This window comes from Heptranchias perlo, chromosome 24 (assembly GCF_035084215.1).
Source record: "Heptranchias perlo isolate sHepPer1 chromosome 24, sHepPer1.hap1, whole genome shotgun sequence".
Taxonomy (NCBI): Eukaryota; Metazoa; Chordata; class Chondrichthyes; order Hexanchiformes; family Hexanchidae; genus Heptranchias; species Heptranchias perlo.
The window spans coordinates 13,382,387-13,403,856 of NC_090348.1; the positions used below are offsets into that span (position 1 = coordinate 13,382,387).

Consider the following 21,470-nt stretch of genomic DNA (forward strand, 5'->3'; position numbering starts at 1 on the left):
ATTCTGATCAGATTCAAGTAGATCAATCAGTAAATAATACAAAAATAATGAGCACTCTATGCTTCCCCACATCAGTGGGTGATATTGCTTGAATTAAACAAACTAATTTCTAACTCCCCCTGCATTGTAGCCTTCTCGCAGACTTTTTCTGGGTTCCGCTGCTTTGAAACTCTTTCTGCCTGTGTTCGTGTCTGTTTATCTCAATACTCACAGCCAGAAAATGGAAGCTTGCCATATGCCCTGTCGAGTGCCAGGGCCAGCAACTCCCCAATACAAAATGAGGCATTCACTGAATATGGAGACAAGTTAATTTACTTAAGATTTCTCCCCCCCCCCCCCCCCACCCCCTTTTTAAAAAAAACTTGCCAGACTACACTATGCTTTAAAACACTAGAGTAACTTTTTCAAAATCTGTTCTGTGGAAAAAGTTAAATAAATGACTAAAACATGACTAGCACATTCTCTAACTTGCCTGTACATGTGCTACCACAGTTCAAGTATCATATAAACCACTTTGAAAATCTTATTGCTCACTGCAGCAAATGACCTAACTACTGGTGCACAAAAGGACAACATTCCCAGCAGCACAGGCACAGATAGAGGCCTTATGTAACTGTAGGAAGAACTAGGTGTGAAACCAATGGGGGGTGGGATAGGAACGGGTCAAATCTCCCTTTACTTTAATGCTCAGGGATTCTGTGTGTTTAAGGTGCTGATACTGAAAACCAGGTTCGAGCCAACAAATAAGCAGGTGGCAGAAGCAATGGAGAAAAAAAACAGCAGGTCCTTTAATCAATAACCTTGAAAACAATTTTGAGCTGATAAACATGAATTGGTGGCATTCCTGAGAAAGCCTTTCTGACAAAAGGCAATGCAAAACCTTTCCCTTGGGTTTATTATGATTGACAGTAAGTGATAAATCCTTACAGGAAGACACGGGTTAAACTAAAAGAAACAGAAGATGACACCGAACCAGGAACTGGACAAGCAGAGGTCTCACTGAAGGCAGAGCGGAGATAGCAGAGTTAAGTTTAATTCAATGGTGTAATAAGTACAGAAGTCAAAATTAATCATATTCAAAACAGATCATATAACTTCTATTTGCATGCAGTTAAGACTTCAAAGCTAAATTAAGAATTCTATCACATTAAGGTGAATCCAGCAACTGCTGTGCTATTGTGACAAACTAAATTAATGTAATTATTCTGTCGATTATCTTGCTATCCATGTAATCTTCATATGCATAAAGCTGAGAAAATAAAGTAGAACTTACATTTATATAGTGTTTAATGTAGTAATAACATCCCTTGTCTTTACACATCTTGGCGTCGGATCAGAGTGGGAGGGGAAATATGGATGTACCAAAAAGGTACAGTTCTAGAGGTAGGTTTTAAGGAAATTTTGGAAGGTGGGAGGGTTGAACCAAGATAGATGGTTCCAGAAAGTGGATGCAAGATGGCTGATGGTAGAACAGTGATAAGGGGTGGGAGGTTTTTCTAGAAATAGGTAGGAGCAAGACGTGAGGGATTTGTAAATGAGTATGAGGATTTTCAAGTTGGACAATGAGGGGAAGGGAGCCAATGGAATTCAGTAAAAGGTAAGATTTTAGGTGAATGAGGCTTTGTACAGGATAGGAGTTAGAAGTTTATGTAGTTTTAGAAATACTCTGACTATTCATTCATTGATCTCCAGTAAGGCAAGTATTAGATGGCTTTCAACCAATGTTGCATTTTACTCGAGCTGTTGCCAAAATAATTTTAATTTAATTCATGTTATTCAAGTTGATTTAATGCAAGACAACTTAAGCCAGTAAAATACTCTATTGTATATTAAACCTTAGACACATCAATCTTTCCTTCATCTGATGCTTGGACTTCCCAACAAACTGCAAGCACTGTTCAAGCTGGGATGTGAACTTAAGTGTGAATTAGTGATGTTGTCATGGTGTATATTAGAAGGTAGCTAATTCATTTAAGAAAGGCAGCTACTCTAACATTTGGAATATATAAAATAGCAACATTTCAAAATGCAAAGTTTCACATGGCATGCATATAACATGCTGTATGATTGCCAGGAAAAGCAACATTATATTCGAAGGATTGTTTATTTAGAAAGTTACTGTGGATAAAGTTCTAAAGTTCATGTTTTATATTGTTTTGATATGTTATCTTACCTGATACTGACTTCCCTGGGGATTTGAATATTCAGTACTTGTGTGTTGCTAGACAGGGGGATGGGCTTACAAAAAGGGGGATGGCACACTTTGTAGTCCTGCTGTCAATCAAAAATAAATTCTGGGAGTTGTAGGCAGAGCAGTTACACAGACTGATACATTATGAAAGTTTGAGTCCAGTAGCCTCTTTGGTTGGTCAAATAAGCTTGGGGAAGCTTAATGAATTCTAGGCCTTAGCTTCTCAGACACAAGCCCCTAATGGAAAGCTTAGTAGAGACACTTCAAATACACAAATGCTATATATAGACAGCGATAGATAGATAGGAGAGATAGATAGAGATAGATAGATAAACACACACATTTGTACTATTCCATTTCCCAGTTTAATAAGAAATCAAGATGGTAGTCAAAAGGATATTTGGAGCAATTTGCTTATTTTTTTTATATACTGGTTGCCATTTGTTGAATCCTACTGTTGATTTGATTGTTCTCATACATCCCTAGTAGTTTAATTAGGTGTTTATCCACTCACTCCACTAATTGGTATGTTCCTTACCGGTTTGTGATTTGTTGGTGTTTAGGTGCAACAGAAATTGCATATGGATGAGAAACAAAACAGATACTAATCACCAAAACTATTAGAGATTTATAGAATATACTGTAACCATGCAGATACAACATTAAATAGAAAATGCTTTCTGTACTATAATTTAGCATGTGGCATAAAACAAAGATTTGCTGATTTTGTATTGAATACTTTCAGTTTTCCTGCACTGCGAAATAAAGTTTGATTGCTACTCTTTGCTAATACTCTATAATCAAATCACAAAAATACTGGCGTAATTGAAGTTAATTTCCCAATATAGTTATTTGTGGGATAAGTTAAGTGTTACCTGTGTCCAGCAATTACTGGAAAAGTATCAAGCTCAAACTGCATGGTTTGGTTTATGTTACATCTTGAATTACTGTGGAATGAAATTGGGGACTTTGGACTGGATATGATCGTACAGAAAACACACAGACTATGACAACAGACCAGAGTGAAAAAGTACCACAGTCACGTGCAGTGAAATGAAGCAATGATTAACACATGGAGAGATCAGCTGGTACAGTCAGAACCGCAACAGTTAGTACAAGTAGTTCTACTTTATATATAATAAAAAAAACAGAAAAAGCTAATAATGGCAGTGTTGTTAATTACACTCCAAATCTCTAATATATTTAGATTACAGCATTGTTTTTGGGAGGAGAGGTGGAGAAGAGAAACAACCTGGTGCATTTGCTAGAAGTGCTCTGAGAAAAACATTTATGAAAAAACAGAAGCTTTCCCAGAGTAGGGGAATAGGACTAATTGGATAGCTCTTTCAAAGAGCCAGCACATGCACGATGAGCCGAATGGCCTCCCCCTGTGCTGTAACTACTATGATACTTCCCCTCAACTTCACTGTTAGATCATCAATTGGGTGGAAGAATGACCTACGGCCTCCATATAGGGTTAGAGTCTACAGTATAGAAACAGGCCATTCGGCCCAACTGGTATATGCTGGCGTTTAGCTCCACACAAGCCTCCTCCCATCCCTCTTCATCTCACCTTATCAGCATATCCTTCTATTACTTTCTCATTCATGCAGCCAGGTTATTTGCCTCAACTACTCCTTGTGGTAGCACATTCCACATTCTAACCACTCTTTGGGTAAAGAAGGTTCTCTTGAATTCCCTATGGGATTGATTAGTGATTATCTTATAATGATGACCTCCAGTTTTGGCCTCCCCCCACCAGTGGAAACATTGTCCTCTGCATCTACCCTATCAAACCCTTTCATTATCTTAAATTCCTCTATCAGGTCACCCCTCAGCCTCCTCTTTTCTAGAGAAAAGAACCTGTCTGTTCAGCTTTTCCTGATAAGTATATCCTCAGTTCTGACCTCCAGGCACAGTATTAATGAGTGGAAAAATGTCTTAATCACTGCACAACTGGCATTCTGGACTTTTGCTCAATTACCTTTGGAGCTCGAGGGATATTTATATAGAAGACTTTCCCTTCAAGTAATTAAATAGATTGGGCAGAGTACACGAGTTTATGGAAGGATTGTGCTCGTTAGGCCAAATAATGTCTTCCCCTATACCACAGTTTCCTTTTTATACTCACTCATTCAAAAAGAAAGATCCATTTTCAGGAGGTTCAAATTTAAACTTTATTTTCTCAAAGGAAAAAGGCAAATCTGGTATCTACAGGTCATATCTCATTTTTTTTTTACAATCAGAATACTTTAAAGGATTTATTAAACTCTGGTAAGGCCAAGATTCAACATAAGCATTTGCTCTTTTGAGCCATCACATTTTGATGAAACATTTAACATGTGTGAAATCTATTTAGCTTAACTAGTTTAGCAACTTAAATTATGAATCTAAAGTTTGCAGCCCTTCTAGAACTTCAAACACTTCCAATTTAAACAGATGCAACAAATATATATCTTTAAAATTATTGATAACCATAAAGGAAAACTCCAGATTTCAAAGTTTATCGTTTGAATTTCTCTCAACTTGTTAAACAAAACATTAAACAATGTGAACACATTAAACAGATGAGAATTTTTTTGTTTTAAAAAGTTAAATTATCCAGAGATTTTAACTGAATACAAAAAATGTGAAAAAAATTAAATGTTTACTAAAGTTAAGCTGTTAACAAAAAGCAAATTTTAGGCAAAAAAAGCATTCCATTACTGAATGGCACGATTGTTTTAACCACACTTTAAATCATCTCTTTGCTGTTACGGATGGCACAGCACAGCACCATGCTGAAAATCATGCCAAAAATCTGGAGAAAGGAAACAAAGTGTTACTATTTTTGTTGCACAACTCAAAAAGGAAAACTTCACAATAGAGCAATCTATTCTAAAACCTGGTGTTGAGCCTGTTTTACTTACCATTATAATTCCAATACCAATCCCAACTGCCCCGATGATGTAAAGCTTGCTGTTGAATACTTCTTCAATCGCCGTCAAGCATGACTGCACACAAGATCAAAAATTACAAGAGCTTATTTAATTTCAACTGAAGGCGGCTGTTATACATTCATTTAGCACTTTGGATAAAGCTCCGTTTCACATTCTGGCTATCCGTGAGCAAGGTTTAACTGTATGCACATTAGATATATCTACATAAGTTATTATAAAAATCTTGTGTAGGGAATACACTTCCTTTCCAAAAACCTTATTTCCAGTTACAAATTTTGGTTGCACTTCTGCGTCAACATTTCTCTACATTACAATAGCGACATACTTCAAAAGTTCTTCATTGGCTGAGCGCTTTGCAATATCTGGAGGTCGTAAAAAGTGTGATATAAATGCAAGTTCTCTCTTTAATATTTACCATTATGTATTGTTATGTCAACATTTCCCATTCAATCTTGCTGTGTCAACTGTCACATTGCAGGTTTGGCCACCAAATGACTGTGGACTGAGTTTCTGAAGTCTCTCTCACACTCCTCCACCACGTTGTAAATATTAAAAAACATATCCAGAAAATGACCTGGGCAATGCCACAATTCACCCATAGCTCCAAAAAAATATATAGTTAAAGCTATGGGAACAGAAATTCTAGCAGCGGGTGGGAGAACTTAATTTGCCCACAAGCTTAATCTGCTCTGGGATAAAGCAGAGAAAACATTTTTAACTCGAGGAATGTTCAAATAAGCCCCACCCTCCCTAAATTAAAAGGTGGAAACAAGTACACCTGCAGAATTTGCAATATGAAGAACATTAGGGCAGGAAAGAGTGGAACACTTTTGGAAAAAAGTCACTGATAAGAAAAAGCCTTTCAGCCTATCTAAGCTGATGCTTCTAGTACCTTATTCGTGCCTGGAACTCAACTGCATTTCAAACTTCTCTAAAACCTTTGACACCACTATGTTAACCAGTAGGTCATTCCAAAAAAAAATCAAAGATTTTAAATTGGTTTTAAAATTTACTTTTCATTCATTTAATGTTCACGTGTCCTCCTGCCATGAATAATCTTCAATATTCTGGATCATCTTAACAGGATTTAGTATATACCTCAAATGAGGAGCCCTCAACACTCTCTGTAGACTGTAGAGCTCAAGTGTAACTTATTTTCCTCAAAGCTAATCTAACTTGCACTGGGCATCATTCCTTTTGGCTCTTTTCAGGACCCCCTCCAACTCACAGAGCTGACCTCAGAACTTGAGGCTTAAACCATTTCATGTATTTTGGGATTACAAATGGTTCTAGGAAATATTGTTCAACAAAACCCCAAGCTACGAACAGTTGCTGAGCTGGGTCAGTGCATCTCACATGCTCATGCTATGACAATTTGTCACAATGCAAGCACAGTAACATGGCTCTGTGCATTTAAAAAGCCAATATTGATGTGCTCGCAGCAGATCTGGAGACCCAGGTAAACGTAGGTATTTGCTGCCCAAAGGTAGGTCAGGTGTTTCACATTGCCAAATGCATCTAACAGTGGAACAACTGTACCTTTGCTAACACCTGCACTTTTGCAATGCAAATTCCTTAAAATGAAGCTACATGGTATACCATCAGGATGTGGTGTTAGTGCATCCCATTCAATCTCCAGCCCACTGAGTCCAGGGTTTTGAAGAATTAAAATATTCTATCTGGTATCACTGTAATTGTCAAATGATCAAGCAATTGTCTCCTTCGTCTTTCCCATCAGGATTAACGGAGGAACCAGTTTTAATCATTTATTGCATATTAGCGTTAGGCACAGTACCAAACAAAAAACATTTTGCAAGCATCACTGCTGAGTTTGAGGCTGAGCGTTCAAAATTCCTAATCCATTTCTGTGATGTCATTATTCCAGCACCCCCTCCCTGTTTGAAGTGGAGTCAGATTATTTTAGATGAGAAGAACCCAGGCTGCTCAGCAATTCTCAAGTTTATTTGACTAAACAAAAAGCATAGCCAATATTAAAACACAGACTGTTTGGAATCAAGTGTCTCAACAGGTCACCCATTAGTCTTTATAGCCAATTCTACTGCACCGACCTGCTTTACTAGATGATAATTAAGTGCGTCTGTTTTATTAATCTAACTGGATTGACAGTTATTTGGTGAAATCGATGTCGGGGTGGGGGGTGGCGGAGAACTGTAACCTAACTCGCCGGGCGGGAAACCCAGGAGAATGGGTGGAACGCTGGTTTTACACCCAGATATCACTCTCCATTGACTTCAACGGAGAGTAAAATCGGATGGGGTATAAAACCAGTGCTGTACCCGTTCCAGTCAGTTTCCCGACAGATGGGCTATGTTAAAATTGCCCCTGAAATATTTCCTGCTTCAGGACAGCAAGTTTGTTTTCAGCCATCTACCTCTTGTTCCACTAGTACCTAATTTGCAATTCAATAATTCTGGTTGAGTAGGGAGCTTTAGGTAGGTTCTTCAGAGCCACACATATGCACTTGTTATTAATTATTGCTTTCAGTGGAGAGGAAGTTCCTTACAGGAAAATAGGTTATACATCAACAGTAGGTTTTTTTTCCCCCCCCAAGAAAAAGTACAAGTTTAAACCTATATTGTATCACACAAACCAAAATGAGAAAGGAAATTGTAATACCTTTCTAGTAAATTCTCCAATTGTATTTGTAGATGGGCAGGTATCTCGAATAAAGATTTCCACGGCTCCTCCAATTCCACAGCAGTTCAGCTATAAGATAATTTTCTCAAATAAACTTTTGGAAAGCAACTAATACCATTCAAGAAAACCAAGGCCGTTCATCACAGCACAGGATTTACAAGAGAAGTGACATCAAACCACAAGCATTTCCCCATTTATTATTAAAGTCGATTAGTGCCACGATCCCCTCTCAAACTTCATTACTATATTTGAGCCTCAAATTATTTATTGCTGTAATCCAGTCCTACCTATTTGGCACCAACAAGGTATACAACTGTGTACTTTATTTTGCAGGGTGGTGCAAGCCCAGTGAGGTGCCGATGATCAAAGTTCTGTCATAAAAGTCTATGCTAAGAGATGCAAATGTGTCTGCTACATGTGGTGGCATCCTTGTACGTTCTTTAATTGACCCCAGTTTTTGGTCCAGATGTTCCACCTGCACTAGAATTACTGCAGCACCAGGAAAGCCATTGGAATGACATACCATTAGCCCCATGATACAGTTTGGTGATGCTAGGGCTGCAGATTTACTCCTGTTCTTCTGCTCAAGCTCAAACGCATCCTTTTCAGAGTTTTTTTCTCTCCCCTAGCCAGCTGATTAATTCATTACATTTGTCTAACATTTTCCACTCCATCTCCAATTTTGCCCTTCAGCAACCTCCCAGGTTTTCAAAACCTTTAAGCCAATTGTAAAAAAAAATCCTCAATTTGCACCCTACCATGTATCTATTTTCAAAAACAATGAGCTCAGCATTCCTGGTATTTGCCTTTCAAGTGCATGAATGTTACTCATTTAAAGATCAAAAGCGGCAATATTATACATTCAGTAGCTCTTAAAATTAACCAGACATGCAACATTTCCAATACAAAATAAAGTGAAATTGGGTGTTTTTTGGGGGTGTGGGGGTTTGGTAGTGAAGAATGAATTGCAAAAGAATTTTCAGAGGTATAAGAACTTTAGCTGACAGGCCATTTTTAATTTGATGAAGATTGGCATTGTGGGCCCGAGAACTCTACTTAGGCTACAGAGGAGATCTGATTATCATAGAATGGTTACAACACAGGAGGCCATTCAGCCAGTCGAGTCCGTGCCGGCTCTCTGCAAGAGCAATCCAGCTCGTCCCACTCCCACTCCCTGTAGCCCTGCAAATGTTTTCCTTAAAGTACATTTCCCAATTCCCTTTTGAAAGCCACGATTGAATCTGCCTCCACCACCCCCTCAGGCAGCATATATGGGTATGATCTTGTGGCCATTACAGAAACATGGCTGCAGGGTGACAATGACTGGGAATTAAATATGCCAGGGTATTTAACAATCAGGAAGGACAGGCAGGAAGGGGAGGTGGAGTGGCTATGTTAATAAGGGAGGGAATCACTGTAATACAGAGAAAAGATATTGGGACAAAGGATCAGGATAACGAAACAGTTTGGGTAGAGATAAGGAATAATAAGGGGCAAAAAACACTCGTGGGCGTAGTATATAGGCCTCCTAATAGTTGCAACTCTGCTGGAAGAAGTATTAATCAGGAAATAGTCAGGGCATGTAATAAGGAAACAGCTATAATTATGGGGGATTTTAACTATCATATTAACTGGACAAATCAAATTGGGCAGGGTAGCCTTGAGGAAGAGTTTATTGAGTATTAGGGATGGATTTCTTGAGCAGTATGTAACTGAACCTACAAGGGGGCAAGCAACCTTGGACCTGGTCCTGTGTAATGAGCCAGGATTAATTAATAATGTCCTAGTTAAGGATCCCCTTGGAATGAGTGACCATAACATGGTTACATTCCATATCCAATTAGAGGGTGAGAAGGTTGGTTCTCAAACAAGCGTACTGAGCTTGAATAAAGGAGACTATGATGGTATGAGAGCGGAATTGATTAAAGTGGACTGGGAAAATAGATTAAAGGGTAAGATAGTACATGAGCAGTGGTGTTCATTTAAGGAGTTATTTTACAACTTTCAAAAAATATATATACCACTGAGGAAAAAAGGGTGTAAAAGGAATGACAGCCATCTGTGGCTAAGTAAAGAAATTAAGGATAGTATCCGACTAAAAACAAGGACATATAAGGTAGCCAAACTTAGTGGGAGGATAGAAGATTGGGAAGTCTTCAAAAAACAGCAAAAAGTAACGAAAGGATTGATTAAGAAAGGGAAGATAGATTATGAAAATAAATTAGCAAAAAATATAAAAACAGATAGCAAGAGTTTCCACAGTTATATAAAAAGAAAAAGGGTGGCTAAGGCAAACGTAGGTCCTTTAGAGGATGAGTCCAGGAAATTAATGGTGGGAAACATGGAGATGGCAAAAATGCTGAACAAATATTTTGTTTCAGTCTTTACGGTAGAGGACACTAAGAATATCCCAACACTGGACAAACAGGGGGCTCTGGGGGGGAAGAGGAGCTAAATACGATTAAAATCACTAAGGAATTGGTACTCAGTAAATCAAGGCGGATAAATCCCCTGGACCTGATGGCTTACATCCTAGGGTCTTGAGGGAAGTGGCAGTAGGGATTGTGGATGCTTTGGTAATAATTTTCCAAAATTCTCTGGACTCGGCAAAGGTCCCGGCAGATTGGAAAACTGCCAATGTAACACCCTTATTTAAAAAGGGTAGTAGGCAGAAGGCTGGAAATTATAGACCAGTTAGCTTAACATCTGTGGTGGGTAAAATTTTGGAGTCTATTATTAAGGAGACAGTAGCAGAACGTTTGGATAAACATAATTTAATAGGACAAAGTCAGCATGGCTTTACGAAGGGGAAGTCATGTCTGACAAATTTGCTTGAGTTCTTTGAGGATTATAACGTACAGGGTGGATAAAGGGGAACCAGTGGACGTAGTGTATTTGGACTTCCAGAAGGCATTCGACAAGGTGCCACATAAAAGATTATTGCTCAAGATAAAGAATCACTGGATTGGGGGTAATATTCTGGCATGGGTGAAGGATTGGTTATCTAACAGGAAGCAGAGAGTTGGGATAAATGGTACATTCTCGGACTGGCAACCTGTAGCCAGTGGTGTTCCGCAGGGGTCGGTGCTGGGTCCCCAACTCTTTACAATCTATATTAACGATTTGGAGGAGGGGACCAAGTGTAACATATCAAAGTTTGCAGATGATACAAAGATGGGAGAGAAAGTAGAGAGTGAGGAGAACATAAAAAACCTACAAGGGGATATAGACAGGCTGGGTGAGTGGGCGGAGATTTGGCAGATGCAATACAATATTGGAAAATGTGAGGTTATGCACTATGGCAGGAAAAATCAGAGAGCAAGTTATTATCTTAATGGCAAGCAACTGGAAAGTACTGCAGTACAAAGGGATCTGGGGGTCCTAGTGCAAGAAAATCAAAAGGTTAGTATGCAGGTGCAGCAGGTGATCAAGAAGGCCAACGGAATGTTGGCGTTTATTGCTAGGGGGATAGAATATAAAAACAGGGAGGTATTGCTGCAGTTATATAGGGTATTAGTGAGACCGCACCTGGAATACTGCATACAGTTTTGGTCTCCATACTTAAGAAAAGACATACTTGCTCTCGAGGCAGTACAAAGAAGGTTCACTCGGTTAATCCCGGGGATGAGGGGGTGAACATATGAGGAGAGGTTGAGTAGATTGGGACTCTACTCATTGGAGTTCAGAAGAAGGAGAGGCGATCTTATTGAAACATATAAGATTGTGAAGGGGCTTGATCAGGTGGATGCGGTAAGGATGTTCCCAAGGATGGGTGAAACTAGAACTAGGGGGCATAATCTTAGAATAAGGGGCTGCTCTTTCAAAACTGAGATGAGGAGAAACTTCTTCACTCAGAGGGTAGTAGGTCTGTGGAATTTGCTGCCCCAGGAAGCTAAATCATTAAATAAATTTAAAAAACAGAAATAGACAGTTTCCTAGAAGTAAAGGGAATTAGGGGTTACGGGGAGCGGGCAGGAAATTGGACATGAATTTAGATTTGAGGTTAGGATCAGATCAGCCATGATCTTATTGAATGGCGGAGCAGGCTCGAGGGGCCGATTGGCCTACTCCTGCTCCTATTTCTTATGTTCTTATTCCAGATCACAGCCACTCGCTGTGTAAAAGAGTTGCTCATGTTGCCTTTGGCAATCACCTTAAATGTATGTCCTCTGGTTCTCAACCCTTCTGCCAACGGGAACAGTTTTTCTCTATCTACTCTGTCTAGACCCTTCATGATTTTGAATACCTCTATCAAATCTCCTCTCAACCTTCTGTGCTCTAAGAACAACCATCCCTGCTTCTCCAGTCTCTCCACGTAACTAAAGTCACTCATCCCTGGAACCATTCTAGTAAATCTCTTCTGCACCCTCCAAGGCCTTCACATCTTTCCTAAAGTGTGGTGCCCAGAACTGGACACAATACTCCAGTTGTGGCCGAACTAGTGTTTAATAAAGGTTCACCATAACCTCCTTGCTTTTGTACTCTTATGCCTCTATTTATAAAGCCCAGGATCCAGTATGCTTTTTTAAAATGCTTTCTCAACCTGCCCTGCCACTTTTAACGATTTGTGCAGATATACCCCTAGATCTCTCCGTTCCTGCACCCCTTTTAGAATTGTGCCCGTTAGTTTATATTGCCTCTCGTTCTTCCTACCGAAATGTATCACTTCACACTTATCTGTGTTGAATTTTATCTGCCATGTGTCCGCCCATTCCACCAGCCTGTTTATGTCCTCTTGAAATCTATCACTATCCTCCTCACTGTTCACTACCCTTCCAAGTTTTGTCTCATCTTACTGACAAAAAAAATCCAACTTTACTGTAATGATTTGAGGTGATGGTGGTTGCCAATTCATATAGCCCATAATCTAGATAAAAATTTGGGCAGCATTTACACTACTTTAGTTAAGTGCGAAGCAAAATATTTTGCACTAAGTACAGCTTGAATTCAGTTCCAGGACTCAACTTGAGGTGGGACATTCACTGCATTTCACTCCAAAGCCAATTCGAGCCAAAACACTGATTTATAGTGTTCAAGTTTAGAGCAAGTACGAAGGCAAAACCACTTTGCATGGACACTGAACTTGTAATGTAAATGCACCTCAAGTTGCTGAAAGTTATGATACTAAACATATTTAAAAAAGAGATTGTATGATACAGTTTTCACTATAGAAGAACTGGAGACCACATTTACAAACAACTTACTCCTTTCTGCATTGCGATTAGAGCAGCTTTCTGGCTCTCCTCCTGAGTTTTCCTGTATTCGTCATACAAAGAATGATAGAATGTCTTCACTTCTTCAGTGACCTGCAGGATACAATTAGATTCAAAGTACAATTATTGAGAGATTTAAGTCAACAGGTTTGACAAGCTAAATAAGTTACCCTACTGTATTATGTATACTGTAGTCAAAAAATCTGGCTGCATTACAACCTTAAAGACAATTTAAATCACAGCCAAAAAAAGCAGAAATCTGAGCAAGTGTTCAGTACCCGAAATATCAACTTGTGTGCTCTCGACAGATGCTATCTGGCCTGCTGAATGTTCTGAGCATTTTCCGGTTTTGTCTCAGATTTCCAGCATCTGCAGTATTTTGCTTTTTAAATCACAGCCAAGTTTCATTTAAAAAAAGTTATCATGAGCAAAACCTCATTATGAATTAACTACAAACTACACAACATTATAGATGATAAAGTAGAAAGCAAAACAAGGAAAAAAATCCCTCCTGTGGTCTTCAATTTACTATTCGTCCCTTTGGCACATCTTGAGGAAGAGATAGTACAAGTTTTCCCTTAATAACCTGACGTGGAACTAGTTCAAATTTACTTCCTGGTCCTTTTTGGCACTTTGAATTTTTATTCTTTTAATATTTAATCAGTGCCTTACCTCAAAGCATTGCAAATGGTACTCCTCAGGTCTTAGTTTCATTACTGATAATTTTAAAAATAGATGTTTGTGGGTGTACATAACTTTTTGTTCGGTGGTCTCAATTTATTCAGTTTAATGCCGTTGCATGTTTAAATCCGTCCTCTACACTGTTTCAGTTAATTGTACTGACCAATTATTTCAAATGTTTCCTTTTGTTGTTTAGGGCTCATTCAGTAATAGAGCAACCCCCACGTAACTGTAATGCTGTAATAGTTTGCTTCCAGATCACTATGAACTTAAAATTTAAAAGAAAATGTTTGAAGGAGACTGGAATGTCCCTCAATCTTCTACCACGCTAATGTTTAACAATATATTTATAGTATCAAGTTAAGAGCTAGAAATTTAGACAAGTGTTAAACCTTTATTAGAGGAAGTAAAGTGGGGTTATGTATTGGAAGGTGATTGGTGTCCATGATACCCTAGCAAGGAGCCAATGCCCTCAGAAGAGGAGAGAAAATTCATAATAAAAACAGCAACCCGTCTAGTTTGCCAATTCAGTGAGTTTTTTTTTTAAAAAAAGGGTCCAGAGAGGCATGGGGACTGAGATACTTGGTTGGGGGGGGGGGGGGTGGAGAAACAGTTTTAAGTGAAGTAGAACTAAGTGCCTCAGTGGGTTATACATTGGTCTCCCACTTTTGGTTTTAAATTCAGGTCAGACTAATGGGGTGAAAGTCATGTCTCTCTCTCTCTCTTGTCTATATATTAAAAAAAGTCCCAACATGGAGAGTTTGGGCAATCTCAGTCTAGTTCCTAATTGGCATGGACCAACTGCCCCAACCACAGCAATTTGGCAATCTCACTTAGGGAGGCTGCAGGATGGCTGGTGTGAGAAATAGTACATTAGAGGAAGGTTAACTAAATCTAACCTGGGAATGGCTGGCGACAACGGGTGCCTGAAAAAAGGTTAGTGCGCAATTCCCCAGCACCAACATTCCTTACTTTGATAAGCACAAAAAGGAATAAAGCTATCAGACAGGTTTAAAGTAGAAATAAATACATACCTTGTCCTTATTCAAAAAGCCCCATATTCCAGCTGCTATTTCAACTGCAAATATAACAAGGAGAAACAAGAAGAACTGAAAGAGAAGAGTGTTAGATTATTACATGTAAAAACAAGATCAGTGCTTTACAAAATCAGAGCTTATAGAAGGAAAACAACTTAAATTCCATATTTCTAAGGATGCATTCATACTATAACTAGCATCTAAAGGCAAACCACTATGCATCAATGCTGTAGTTAGTGTGAATGCAACCTTAATCCAGAGTCAGGTCCTGACCTGACATGACAATGGAGCGAGACTCTTTGGAGGAGGCTCCCTCATTCTGCTTCACTTCACATTTAATTCAGGCCTGGTCACCCACTTTATACTCCAGAAGTTTAGTGTTGGTGTGAACATCAAACCAATTCATTCCTACACTAAACTTGTAGCATGAATGCACCATTATTCTTGGCTTGGATCACCTAATTAAAGGTTATAGGGGCCAGAAATCTCCAGCAAATTGAAGAATAATTTCATATTATTTAAGTGCAAGAGAAACTTCTGTTGACTCAAAAGCAAACAATGTATGATGTCCAATTTAAAACAGTATCAGGTTACTCATTGACAAGCAAAACACTTTACCCCAGATATTTCTTATCGGGTACATTTTGTTAAAAGCCCTGGCTGACTCACATTCCTTACCGAAAGCTTACCACGCATTTGATGTTTAAACAATTTCCTACAGTAACTTAAGATTTCTGCAGACACTTCAAAGCCACTTTTATTGGCCTAGGCGTGTTCATTGGAACCACCATGCGGGATCAGATAGATGGACTGAGGTGCAAGGGAGGAAAAAAGAACTTCAGTAAAGCACTGGCCTGAACCCTCATGTGCTTTCAATTAACAGTAGTGGATAACATGGCAAGTTCAATCCTTTATTAAAATACACTTTGAAGTTACCCTCCAGTTACTTCAACATTCAGGATAAATTATTTACTTTTCACTGTTGAAATCACACTGGACATTTGTCAGACAGGTTACTCATTGTGACCTGGGTAGGACATTGAGTGTTGTTAAATTGAAAGCAGCCAACTGAGCTCCGATTAGGATTTTTTCCCCATTTTCTCTCTTTAGTCAGTCACCTCTGAACAGAACAGTTAGGATACTGTTTTGCAAGCAATACAAACGAAGTGGCCAGCCTTTGTCTGAAGTTGTACAAACATAGTGTCAATCTATTCAACTGTGAAGGCATCACTGCTGAGCTGAATTCCACTTTCATCCAAAATAGTTAGGTGATAATAATGAGGGTGCTGAGGCTAACGGTCATACCTTTTCACTATCCTGGGTGAGGCAAAGTCAGTAATAACCTGGTCTATATGGCTTAGCGCCATATCATCTGATGCATTTTCCCAATGAGCCACATGGTAATACACTCAAATGCTTACAGAAATAGTCTCTAAGGAAAGAGAGTGTTTCTTTAAACTCCCACTCTAGAATACTAATAGGTTTCCAAGAGATACTTGTGTTGAAGCAACAAGGTTCAAGAGCTCTTTCAAAATAGGAGTGAGGCAAGATTGAACACCATCACCCATCCTGTTCAATGGATAACACAGTGGTGGATAGCATCATAAGAAACATCGGCTACAGGTATTTCTGAAGGATTGTGGCACTCATTTTAATAGATGATACTGTGCTATTGATAGTCTTGGGATCTACTCAAGATCTTGAACGATAGGCTAGCCTGTGGGATATGCTGGTGTGTGACCCAAGTATGATATTATGACTTTGCACAGATCAAAAGAGGATCTTGAAGGTATTGTTTGCAAGTTACAATGGGCATCTGTCCCAATCGTGTTTCACATCAGTACCAGGCTGGAATGTCTAGACAGTCTTTTGGGATTGCAATAAAAGGGTGAAGGCCATTCTGGTCTTTCCCAATGCAAATTAAGCATATAGCATATATTCAAACAGTTCTCAGAGCTCCTCCTACCCATGTGCAGGACACAAGATCAAGCTGCAAGGTGGATAAAAAGGAAATTATTTCAGGAGGGTGGGCTCCAACTTGCATTAAACTAATATGGAGTAGCCTGCGAGGTGGAAAGTTGGCCTATTGGTGCACATGCCTCTTTGCCAAAACGCCTCATGAAGCCCTGGATTAAGCAGTTGGTGAAGGCTAAGCTTGGTACATAGTACTGGGCTTGTAACATCTAGAATATCAAGGTGGCTGGCAAGTCACAAACTGTGCTATGAATGCCCTTCCAACATGCTGAAGGCAGATATTCTTTGTAGGTGATGAGGAAACAGACCTGGGACAACAAATGCCGGAAGGCATTACCTGAAGGCTGGGTACGAGCACGCATGCTCTTACCTCCAGAGCCTGGTACCTACTATAAATAGGTTGCTGAGAGGCATGTAGCTGGTGCTGAAGGACTGCACCTCCTGCATCTCCATTCAACAACAATTTGCATTTATATAGTGCCTTTAACAGTAAAACAGCCCAAGGCGCTTTGGAGGAGTGCATTCAGACAAAATTTGACACATAAGGAGATACTAGGACAGGCTTGGTCACAGAGGTAGGTTTTAAGGAGCATCTTAAATGGAAGAGAGGTGGACAGATTTAGGGAGGTGGCAGTACAGGTTGATAAGGTTGTGAAGGCGGCATACGGAATGCTCTCCATTATTAGTCGAGGTATAGAATACAAAAGCAGGGATGTAATATTGGAACTGTATAAAATGCTGGTAAGGCCACAGCTGGAGTATTGTGCACAGTTCTGGTAACCACATTACAGGAAGGACGTAATTGCTCTGTAGAGAGTGCAGAGAAGATTTACAAGAATGTTGCCAGGGCTTGAAAATTACAGCTATGAGGAGAGATTGGATAGGCTGGGTTGTTTTCCTTGGAGCAGGGGAGGCTGAGGGGAGACTTGATTGAGGTGTATAAAATTATGAGGGGCCTAGACAGAGTAGACAGGAAGTACCTGTTTCCCCTAGCGGAGAGTTCAAGAACTAGAGGACATAGATTTAAGCTGATTGGCGGAAGGATTAGGGGGGGACACGAGGAAAAACTTTTTTTTTTACCCAGAGGGTGGTGGGTGTATGGGATTTGCTGCCCGAGGCAGAGACCCTCAACTCTTTTTAAAAGTACCTGGACCTGCACCTAAAGTGCTGTAAGCTGCAGGGCTACGAACCGGTGCTGAAAGGTGGGATTAGAATGGCCACCTGGTTGTTTTTCAAGCCGGCGCGGACACGTTGGGCCGAATGGCCCCCTTCTGTGCTGTAACTTTTCTATGGGAGGGAATTCTAGAGTTTAGGGCCTAGGCAGCTGAAGGCATAACCGCCAATGGTGGAGCGATGAATATTGGGGATGTGCAAGAGGCCAGAATTTTGGATTAGCTCAAATTTATGGAAGGTGCAAGGTGGGAGGTTGGCCAGAAGAGCATTGGAATAGTCGAGTCTAGTGGTAATAAAGGCATTAAGAGTGTTTCAGATGAGCTGAGGCAGGGGCAAAGACAGGCAACGTTATGGAGGTGGAAGTAGGGCTATAGTGTGTGTCCACGCTGTGGTCAGGAGGATGGTGGGCATGTCTTACGATGAGATGTGCTGCTCACCCTACTGCTTGCTAAGTATTTTTCAGTATCTGCTGTCTGAGCAAGAGTTCAAATCCATGCTCATCAGTTGTCCAAACATCCAGTGATTATCCTTCATGGATGCAATAAGTGGGTCTTTTTGGGGATGAAGTGGCTCCAAGATGATATGCTCGGTGATGCATGCTGATAGCCAAGTCAATTCTCTGTGGCAGACTTGGTAATTCAATTCCTGAAGCAGGCAGGTCCACAGTACTCCAACACACTATTGATAACTGACCAGCTCATCTAGCTCCCTAATGGAACCCAGAAGGGTAGACCTGTTGCTAAGGGCTGACATTCATTCCCACTATGCTCCAACTAACCCAATAGGTGACTGCTTTAATGGGTAATGTGGTTTTGGCTGGACAAGCAATGGAAGGCTTATTAGCACCTTGTGCTGGTACAGTGTAGTTTTATTTGATAGAACTCCAGTACATTTGGGAGTCCCTTAGCCTTGGTTCTGCTCTCTGTACATAGATATTTGGGATGTCTGTGTATGGGGAGACCATGCATTACATATTGGGCACACAGAAATTCAACATATGTAGATTTGTCAGTAGCTTGGTTCTGAGACTCACCTCTATCTTAATGGATTTCTACACATCTCAGACCAAAATGAAAAAGTTAAAGGCAATAAAAGGTATGATTTATACATTTAACTTCTATCATTTAAACCATACGTACACATTTTTGTGTAAGACAGGCCTTGTATACAATACTTTTGCTCACAGGACGATATTACTAGATCATTTACGCCATACATTTGTACTTACACATCCAAGCATGCATGTAGATTCCTGAATTGCACCACAGCATCCTAGGAAACCAACAATCATCATCAACGCACCAGCTCCAATCAAGATATAGACACCTGTAAGGAAATGCATAAACCCTTTGAGTGACAATAGCATTCTATCAATCACTCCCAAACCTGCGACCTCCGCCACCTAGAAGAACAAGGGCAGCAGGTGCAAGGGAACACCATCACCTCCAAGTTCCTTTCCAAGTCACGCACCTAACCCGACTTGGACGTGTACCGCAGTTCCTTCACGGTCGCTAGGTCAACATCCTAACTAACAGCACTGTGAGGTTACCTTCACCACATGGACTGCAGCAGTTCAAGACGGCGGCACACCACCACCTTCGAGGGCAACTAGGGATAGGCAATAAATGTCGGCCTTGCTAGTGCACTCATATCCCCAGAATGATTTTTTTTTCTTTTAAAAGTGCACTAAAGCCAAGTAATGCAACACCACAGTTGGAGTTTGCATTAGGTGCAGTACAACTCCGGCCAGGTTAAAAAGCTGCAGGTCAAAGTGTCAAGGCAGCTCATTGGAAAGTTCAGACAGTTGTGCCTACTTTCTTCTAACATTAAGAATTAGCCACTTGGGGAACAACATTCTGTGCACGCAGTGTCCAGATTTCCTTTTCGGCTGATCTCAGTGCAACCAGTGATCATGTGAAGTTAACTCATCAGCTGACTGCACATATACTGGTCTGAAACCAGTAATCGTAGCCTAATGTTTTATTACTTTGAATTATATTCACATGTTTGCAGCTACCATACACACCTAAAATAGATTGCTGATTTCTATAATCAAACAATAGGATATACAAGCCAATAAGTATTTTGTTTCAACAATTCTGCAGTTCTAAGAATTCTCACTACAACCACTAATTCTCAAAACCAGAACACTTTGCATTGTCAAATGTTCTAGAAAAGCTAACCTGTACTTCCTGCATAATATACAGCTGTATCAGAAGTACAATTTAGCTTGTTGCTGTAAATGATTAACATTTTCTGCAAAGCCATCCTTTGCCAAAAAGGAACATTAAAGACTAAAGTACAAGGGCACTCTATTTTTAGCAGTTGCAAATATTCCAGCCGTTACCAGTAAATTCATCACAGGTCATCAGGGTTAAGTCACACCCAGCATAAACTACAATTGTGAACATTTACAAAACAATTTTTTTAAAAACATAAAACCACTGTGGTCTAATGTAATGGAAATAGACGGATAGTAGGGGTGATTCCATGGTCTGGTACCCCCAGTATGGAGTGGCACTCACAGGGCGCACATCTTGGGTGCGTAACCCATGATTTTCCATACATTCATTTAAATAGATGGCAAGTTGTGGGCTGCACGCATGTGATTTCCCAGGTTGCACTCCCAGTGAGTGCTGGATTGCAGAATCACCCTTCTTACAAAAACTAAGTGTTCTCTTGCTCCCAAGGCATTGAGACCAATGCTTCTAGGGGGGAGGACTGTGCACTCAAACTTGTATACCAGATACATTTGCAAACATGTGGAAGTTAAAAATTGCATATTTTTTGGAACCGTATTTTGTTTGTTGAGGGTGCTTGCCTGAAGACAATAGTTTTGTGCACTTTCAAACTTAGTTTTCAGCTAGTCTCATGCAGCGAAGATTTTTTTTGGGTCAATTATATATTCAGTCTGAACTGTCCGCAAAAAAATGTAACAGATGTAAGAGGCCATTTTGCCCATCTTTTCATAGAAACCTACAAATCTCCCATCACAGAATCCAAATTCCAGATCTTTTGCCTGTACTATCCTACCCAGAAGATTATTCCCAGTATTAAGTCAGTGTGTGTGAAGTGTTTCCTGACATTACTCATGAACATGCCTTTTCCCAATTTGTTGCCACATCCCCTAGTCTTGGTTGAATTTAAAACACTGCTCCAGATTAACCTTCTATTCCACTTATCTTATATATCACTGAGATTCCCTTTCATGGCTGAAGAGTTCAGCTTTTTTCAAAAAGCTTTCTTTATAACTCAGTCCAAATGACATGAAGGATCTGCCTTGTGGCTATTCTTTAACCCTTCCAGGCTTTTAAGGTTCTCTTGTGCCTCAATCATCACTGAACTCAGTATTCAAAGTGCAACCTGACCACAGCACTACAGAACTTCTACATGATAAACTTGTACTCCGATGATTTAGTAACTTGGCTCAGCATTGTTTGCCTGGCTTAATGCTGCTCCGCAATGAATGGACATAGTAGCGTACAGTCACGTCACCAACTGGGTGGGAGTTGGGTATTGTGTAATTATCACATCCCCGACCATTGGTATACTATCCCCACCTGAACTTCTGGGGTTAGCCTCCTTTAAATAGAGTTAGCAAGCT

The 21,470-nt window shown here is 40.0% G+C and overlaps 1 protein-coding gene across 1 annotated transcript in view; it reads right to left on the bottom strand.

Moving 5' to 3' along the window:
* Nucleotides 1-4,343: 4,343 nt before the first annotated feature.
* LOC137341576 (CD9 antigen-like) overlaps nt 4,344-21,470 on the bottom strand; it is a 32,461-nt gene continuing 15,334 nt past the window's right edge. The window contains exons 3-8 of the mRNA XM_068004791.1: nt 19,095-19,192; nt 14,717-14,791; nt 12,993-13,094; nt 7,768-7,857; nt 5,101-5,184; nt 4,344-4,991 (exon numbers count right to left, since the gene is read on the bottom strand). Of these exons, the coding sequence (XP_067860892.1) occupies nt 4,926-4,991; nt 5,101-5,184; nt 7,768-7,857; nt 12,993-13,094; nt 14,717-14,791; nt 19,095-19,192 (515 nt within the window). The 3' untranslated portion in view covers nt 4,344-4,925. The remainder of the gene's footprint in view (nt 4,992-5,100; nt 5,185-7,767; nt 7,858-12,992; nt 13,095-14,716; nt 14,792-19,094; nt 19,193-21,470) is intronic.